At 34.3% G+C, this 8925-nt stretch overlaps 1 protein-coding gene across 1 annotated transcript; it reads right to left on the reverse strand.

Moving 5' to 3' along the window:
• Positions 1–5618: 5618 nt before the first annotated feature.
• LOC127131110 (uncharacterized) lies at positions 5619–6278 on the reverse strand. Its single transcript, XM_051060043.1, has one exon. The coding sequence runs from the start codon at positions 6276–6278 to the stop codon at positions 5619–5621; it is 660 nt and encodes a 219-aa protein (XP_050916000.1).
• Between the last annotated feature and the right edge of the window lie 2647 nt (positions 6279–8925).

Genomic DNA, 8925 nt, shown 5'->3' on the forward strand with positions numbered 1-8925 from the left:
CGCATGAATGCATGAATGCAACAATCACAAATAAGGGATCAAACAAAGGTAAACAAGCAAAGGTCAAGGGATAAATCAAGTCATTTTTAAGATCAATCATCCATTTTGGTGGATTATGGTTTTCACCTTATCAACACCCAAGTTCCATTGATATTGACAAGACTTGATTGGATCAACCAAGAATCAAGGGTTTGTTATAAGTCACGAGCATGGAGTCTGGGTAAGAACCATCCCAAAGGAGTGAACTAAGGATAAAACCTGTAGATCATGTTCTAAAAAGTTCCCAAAGTCTTAATTCCATCTATCGGATATTACAGGTTAAGATGACTGACTCATTGACCCATAATATTCTCAAGAGAAACTCGTTTGAGTGTAGTATCGTGTAACAACTGTTATCAAGTCTACACTTAAACAGTCTCTGCACTACATCCTAAATAGGCCAAGAGGGGTTAAATATTCTACGGTCCTCAATTTCTCAGACCCCAAATTAGAGATAGTAATGCCTAACCATAAATACTTGTGTGACATTTCCAAATCCAAAAGAGTTTCCACTGAGCAGATGGATCTCAAGCCAACTTGTTAACGGCTACTCCACACAAGTCGAACATGACTATACCATCCTCCTATCTTAATTGCACTCATGTTAGGGTTAGAACTTATCTCACCACTCAGAGATCACCAAGCACAACAAGCAGATTATATCACATAAACAAATATACATACATCAAACATACAATTAGATACACACAAAAAAGTAGGCTAAACCCACTGGAGACTACTCCCCAGCAGAGTCGCCACTTAATTTTTGTAGCGGTAAATTCATGACCACCTAGCTATGGACAAGCTAGACATCAAATAAACAAGAGTCGCCACCACACTTTTATTGTTTCCAAGGGAAAAGGGAAAAGTACGAAAAAAAACCAAAAATAAGAATTTTTCAAATCAAAACTAATAAAATGTCAGAGATTACAGGTAAGGGGCTTGGTTACACAGAGGGAAGGTGTTAGCATCCAAAGTGTCCTAGGTACTCCTAGGGAGCCCTTTCTTGTGTGCATATGTATTTTGTACAAATGATGTTAGCAAGCAAATAGAATGGGGGGATGAGAAAAGAAACAACAATTATATTTTTGTGTCTGACAATACCTTCGGACTTGTGCCTACGTACCAACATAAAAATGAGGGATCAAAACCTCGTAGTTTGTGATACAAATTTCAAAGTGGATGCATTGTTTTTAACAAAAAGTAGGTTTGAAAGGCACAAAGGCCTAGAAAATGGTTTGAATGAGTTAGTTCTTTTTGGCTTTTTGAAAATTTTAAGTCAAATATAGTTAAGTTTATTTACATGTTTATTTAAGAAAAGAAGTTTTAATAATGCAATGGCATAAGGCCAATGTTTCTAGTTTGCAAAATGGTCCAAGTTAAAAAAACAAGTACAAACAAAGAAGTTTTAAAAGGGAGGGAGAGGTTTTGAAATTAAAGAAATGGGGAGGAGATGAAGATACTAATCCTAAGCATAAATTTAAAAGTTAAGAGTTGAAAAGATCTGACAGTGGGCTGCAATCCAATAGACAAGAATGTCATATAGAAACCCAAATTTCCCTTGGACTTTAGAATCAAGAAACAAACAATGCACAATATATCAACTTGAAGATAAAGACATCAAATAAAGATAGCCACATCCAAGCTTAGAAACTCCATGATCTTCTTTAAATTTGCCCATGTAGCAAATGAATTCCACAATGCCATAAGTCACAAGTTCAAAGTAACAGCTTCACAATGATCATGTTGCAGATGAACTCAAATGGATCTTCAATGATGTATCAGATGAAGTTTCAGATTACAAGCACTTGGTTACATGAAAGTTGGCATTGGCCAAGTCCTTTACATAGGGAGTGTTGCCTAAATTCTAAGTCCAATTGTCTCAAATCAACCAATAGTCCACACAAGATGTTTTTTAGGGTTTTTGTTCTTATTATGTACATTAATGGCCAAATACCACACAAACAAACATAATATATACAAGCAAAAATATATCACAAAATATGGTCCAAATGGACAAAGTCAAAATGACATTAACATAAACAATTAGAATGGTATGAAAAATGGAAAATGAATAAGGCTTAAAAATAAAGTGCATTAAAATAAATTACTTGAAATTAAATGTTAGTTTTTAATGAGTTAGGAGTTAGTATTGCTTTTGCTTTTTATTTTAAGTCATTCTTTCGAGAACACTCAACCCACTTATCACAAGCATGGATCCTTGAACCAAGACATCTTCCAAAGGAAGGAAAAAAGGCCAAGTTTCCACACAATACCATGAAAGAGGGGAGACTTACAATTTCACTAACTAGAATTTTATGCCTTTTATGTCAAAAATTTAGCGCTACATTAAGCAATCGTGATTGGACTTATGTAGAAGTCATAACTATTTGAGGCTGGGCAATAGAATCTTGGTGTTAATGCATGTTAGAGACATAGTATAATCGACTATGCTCATGAAACATACCACACACAAAAAGAATATGCAAAAGGTGTGGCCTAATCTCATCCATACTCATGTCAATTTTTCAATCAACTAGCCTTAGGATTATGAGATATCATAGGCCAAATGGAATAAATGAATGAAGAAAGGGAATAAGATGAAGTGGGAGGGGAATGAATCAAATCACAACTAGCCTTAGGATATGGAGATATCATAGGTCCATAATATGAATGCATAAAGAAGGGGAATGAGATGAAGATGGAGGGGAATAGATCAAAACTAAAATTGGACAAAGGAGGACTTTTACCAAATTAAGATCATTCATTCATTTTGGGAGATGGAATGCACATTCCATCAATCCCCTAAATCTAATGATTTTAACTTAACAAAGCCAAATCAACCTTGACCAAGGCCCAACAACACAAGTCAAACTCATACAAACAATAAAAATGGCTCAACACAATTATTTTCCATTTATTCAATTTAAAAATACTAAAAAAATAATGCATTAAATTAAATATGGTTTCCAATTCCTAAAACCTCATAAAAACACCAAAGAAATGGCCATGAGATTTATCATAGGTCAAACAAGGTCAAAGGACCTTGGGGAAAAAATTTCAGAATTTTTGGAAACTCAAAATTATTTTTAAACAATTAAAAATAAACACAAAATCAATTAAATCATGAAAAATATTAATAATGATCCAAAAAATAATTTTAATTCAAAATATGAAAGAGGATTTTATTTTAAAAAATTTGGTGAAACTCTCATATTTTTTGGATCAATATTAAAATTAATATGAATTAATGAAAGTCAAAGGAATAAAATGAAAATAAAAAAATCAAAAAAACGTGGACCACTTGATCTCCCTCATTAATTGAGGTGGCAGATCAAGTGGTCATCAACGTGCTTTCCACCATGGACTTAAGTCAATGCGCTGCAGAGATGGTAATCAAAACCAACGTGTGAGATTAAAACATTTTAAATTGATCATGTGGCTGAGAACCTATCCAATACATCACCGACGCTAAACCTTCGGTCACCTTCTCAGGCGAACCTCGCCGGACTGGTTCAGTCATCACCATCACATAAATGAAAAAGGAGGACATGATCTGAAAGAAAAAATGGCGTAAAGCACGAATCTAACCTCGAGTTTAACTAACTCCACATATATAAAAAGATATGAGGAGTTGAATTTTGAGGTGTGTTAACTTAGTTTCTTCGATTTGACCTCTAAGAAACTCAATCTTCTTGCCTACATTGGTAGGACTTCAGAAAACCAAAGATCCAAGAGAATTGATGAGAATTGAGTGAGAATCGAAGAGAAGAAAATTTCTGGAAAATACCTTCAATGATGTGTAGAACTTGTTCTTCCTTACTTCAATTCTTGTTTGATCTTGCTCCAATGACTTGCAAAAGTGGATTAGGAATGGAAAGAAGCTTTGGATCCTGGAGTTTTTGAATCTCCAAATAGGGAGATTCAAACTCAATTTTTAAGTGAAAATTATCACGTTTTCCTTTGAATTGTGAGGGTTTGAAGAGAGGGGGCAAAGCTGGCGCGCAAGGATCCTTTCAAATGAGCTTAGAGGGCTTGTATTTATAGCAATTGGGAATGTTATTTGCACACTTCAAGTTTCTTCCAAATTTGGCAATGTCATGCATATGCTTGCATCGGCATGTACATGCCCATGAAGCAATACAATTAGGTCTAAATGCATCTGAAATGAGATTGAAATGAAGCTTGAATGGCAAGGCAATGTGAAATGGTCATTTGCACTTTTGATTTCCACCAATGATATAGGCCTGTTAAAACCATGCGCAACCCTAACAAACTTGGTCCAAAATGAATGAATTAGGACTATTTGGAAAGCTTAGATCAAGAGGAACAACTCTTATGTTGAACACGTTTCCATTTGGAACTTGGATCAAGGTGAATTTAGAGGTGGAAGTTTGGAAATTTCAACATGTTGAAATTTTTTCTAAGTGTCAAGCCATATACCTCAATGTTCCATCTTACTAAACTTTTTATGTGAGCTCCAAATGAGAAAGGTGTCTTCATCAAAGTTGTATATATTTCAAATACCTTAACAATGGTCACCAATTTGACATGATTTGGATTTATAATGAGAGAGTTATGCATTTTTAAAGTTGAGAAAAATCACTTGTTCAATGGTATTGGTGCAAAATGACCTATAATGTTTCAACATAGAAAATGACTTTCCAAGAAAAATTAGCTCTAGACTTAAACATGAAAGTTGTTTGGAATGTCATTTAGAGTAACATTTATCTTGGAATAATTTTCATATGGTGAAAATTGTAGGAGATAGGGTCTAGGGAAACCCATTTTTTATCAGATGAATTCATCTGGCCAACCACCATCAACCAACTTGCTAACTTGAAATTATATTGACTTTTTAGGCTCATGGTAGATCACATATGCATAAGATGATGAATTTTGTAGTGTCCCTTGAAAAATTTGATCAATTGGTGAGGAGGCTTGTTGAAGAAGTTACTCAGGATACCCAGATAAACTAGGGTTTCCAAGGCAAATCAACTCCAAAATCTTGAAGAAAACTTGATCAAAATAACATGTAGATATAATGGGGACTCATATATGATGCTTAAAGGAACTTTGGATCATTCCTTGGTTGTGCTCTTAGCAATGAGGGTCTTAAACCCTAGATGTGAACTTGATAGATCAATGGGGACCATGCCCTACCTACAAAAGAGTTAGGCAAATACAAAGACATATTTTTGGTATTTTGGTTACCAAAACGATAAACATACAAATATGATACAATCACATGGTGCTTGGTGATCTCTCCCAAAATAAACCCAATGAAAGAGGGGTAAGGAGGATGCCAAGGTATGATCCCAATGCTAATGCATATGATGAGATTGCATGAGGGATCTTAGGGTCAAAATTGGGGTCTTACAGTTGTAACTAATGCCTCCTTTTGTACCAAGAAGAGGTACATTAGAAAATTCTCCACAACTACCAATGATACTAACTCCATCATAGTCACGACTATACCAAACAATATCTGAATGTGTGAGCGACATAATCTTCTGTGACCATAAAAGACCATCCTTAATATCCCCAAAAGCATGAGGCCTAGGCAAGTGAGAAATAAATCACTTGTATAACATAGGCACGCAACATGTAATTATTCCTCTGCTATAAGAATTCCTCATATGAACAGAATGATAGGCATCAGCAAGCAAAGTAGGAACTGGATTTCCTATTAAGAAGATCTTGATGGCATCCATGGCAACGAAGTCATCAAAACTAGGAAAGAGGAATAATCCATAGATAAGTAGAGCAAAAATAGCCTCAAACGCATCCACACTCCTCATTCTAGAAAAATACTGAGCTTTATTCATTAGAAACTTAGCTATCAAGCCAAGCATTTTTCCTTTTGTGGTCATGTGATCCCTGATCTCTGACATTTTCAAGTGAGTAACCTTTGCAATGTCTTGATATTTGGGATCTTCCTCCAAACCCGAAAATGGAGCTTGATTAGAAATAGGAAGACCAATCAAATTAGAGTATTCTTCCAGTGTTGGCATAAGCTGATAGTCGGGGAAAGTGAAACAGTGATACACGGGATCATAAAACTGAATCAAAGTAGAAAGAAGTCCATATGCCAAGTAGATCTTCAAAAGAGAGAGAAAATGTCCATATCTTTTGCTGAAAGCCTCTGTGTCAACAACCAAGGATCCCAATCTCCTTAGATCTTCTAACTTAGGACTCTTGAAAGTGTACTTTTGAGTATTTTTCCTTCCAAAATCCATGATAAACCTAATGTTTGCAACAAAAGTTCCTAAGTTCCTTGAAAAAATTGTTAAAAAAATGATGTTTATGATGCATCAATGCATGAATGCACAAACACAAAAACAAGGGTCATACACAAATAGGGTTCAAAGGTTCGACGTCGCGAGCATGAGGCCATGGGTCTAACCATCCCAAATGTACTATGGGTTTATTTTGTACCTGTACAACGGGTTCTACAAAAGTTTCCAAAAATCATTGACCCATCTTTCAGATATTATCAACACGCCAATTACTCGGGAATTAATAATATTCTCAAGAGAATCTCATTTGAGTGTAGTATCGCGTATCAACTATTTTGGATTTACACCTTCATAGTCATCGCATACATCCTAAAGACCAAGTGGGGTAAAGGGGTTACTAAGGTCCTCAGCTTCTCAGGTTACCCAAATCAATATAGTATGTATTTTAACAACTTCTTGATCAACAATACTAATTATAAATGGAACCTCCACATGAGTGATGGATTTTCAAGTCAGCTTGTTCGGGATTAAACTCCTTATAAGCCTTCTTGACTATACCACATCCTATCTTATTTATGTACACTCAAGTCCGGATTAGGACTTACCTCACCATACAATGGATCACCCAAAACAAAGATCCAAACAAACAAAAATAACTAATAATAACAACACAAATATAATCAAAATAGGCTTAACCCTCTTACAATGTCTCCCCAGTAAAGTCGCCATTTCTGTCGCGGTGAGAATTGGATATCAAGCTATTGTATTAACTTGAATCACAAAACATTAAATGTTCACCACCGAACTTTAATTTATCCAAGGGAATGGGAAAAGATCGAATAAAACCCTAATTATGCAATGTAAAAACAATGTGAAGAGATCTAAAGTTCGGGGGTTGGTTATACTAATGGAAGGTATTAGCATCCTCAGTATCTATAGTATCCTATAGGAACCTTTTGAAAGTATTTGTGTTATGTTATTATTTGTTTGCTATTATTTGGAAATGTTTTTTTGGGAAGGACCTAAAGGTTTTATTAAGTTTGCTCGTCAAAACTTTGCGGTCATGTGCCTACGTATCCTTATAAGGATGTAATCAGAGCAACTGTAGTTCACCTAACTAAGGGTGAAAGAACACTTGGTAGTGATCAAGGTTCCAAAGGGGGAAGTAAGTGTTCATAACAAACATACTTACAAGTGTTACAAACTCTGACTTAAATCTAAGTTGAAAATGAGAATGACTCTAACAAGGTCAAAGGGGAACTAGGGATTGTTAAGCTACCTATGACATTAAGTCAATAAAGAGGTATTTCTCTTGGATTTGAGCAAAAAGATAAACAAAATATAAGAAAAATGAAGAATATGTTAAAGCATGACATCAACAAATATAAGCACATTATAAAGAAGATGTTCAAGTATGACATCAACAAAGATAAACAAATGGTAAAGAAAATGTTCAAGCATGACATCAATAAGGACAAACAAGGATGAAGAAGATGTTCAAACATGACATCTACAAAGATAAGAAAATGAATAAGATGTTCAAGCATGACATCAACAAATATAAGCACATGATAAAGAAGATGTTCAAGCATGACATCAACAAAGATAAACAAATGGTAAAGAAGATGTTCATACATGATATCAACAAGGACAAACAAGGATGAAGAAGATGTTCAAACATGACATCAACAAAGATAAGAAAATGAAGAAGATGTTCAAGCATGACATCAACAAATATAAGCACATGATAAAGAAGATGTTCAAGCATGACATCAACAAAGATAAACAAATGGTAAAGAAGATGTTCATACATGACATCAACAAAGATATGGAAGCATGATCATAATAACATCAAGCATGGTATGTATACACATATGTACAACATGTGAACATGAACAAAGGTACAACAACATCAATCAAAGATGTATAAAGTTAACATGAATATGAATGATATGGATATATCATCATGAAGAAACAAAGATGAATGACATAAAAGTTCATGGACATGTATATGGATGTCATAATAAGTACGAATGAACATTTATATGCATGAAGTAAGACATAACATCAACTTAATCATGAAAACAAGTTAAGGTATTCAAGAAATTCATGTTAAGGTACAATATGATCACAATCAAAGGTTCAACATCACATAAAAAGTTTGAACATGTAAACATACAAGTCATACAAATACATGTTATTACAAGTTTAAAGCATTTGTAAACACATAAACAAAGACAAACACAAGGGAACACATGCACACAAAGGTTCAACAAGACATGAGATAATGACATGTGAATCATGGATCAATGGCAAAATAAGCATACAAAAGTCTTGGCATAGTAACAAAAGTTCAAAGCACATAAGCATGTAAACATACACTAAAGTAAGTCAAAATTAGGTCAAAACCAAGAGGAACATATTAACAACATAAACAAAGTTCATATATGCTGCACAATATTCATATAAGTCATTATGATCAAGAACAATTAAATTATCAACCAAAGAAGGTCATTTGAAACCCTAAAACAATCCTAAAAAGGTACCAACTTTAGACAAGTATAAGTATATGAAAAATAAATCAATTATGGAATTTCTTTTCACCATTATAAAATAGACAAAATTATGAACACATAGCAAAAAGAGT

This window comes from Lathyrus oleraceus, chromosome 3, assembly GCF_024323335.1.
Source record: "Lathyrus oleraceus cultivar Zhongwan6 chromosome 3, CAAS_Psat_ZW6_1.0, whole genome shotgun sequence".
NCBI lineage: Eukaryota > Viridiplantae > Streptophyta > Magnoliopsida > Fabales > Fabaceae > Lathyrus > Lathyrus oleraceus.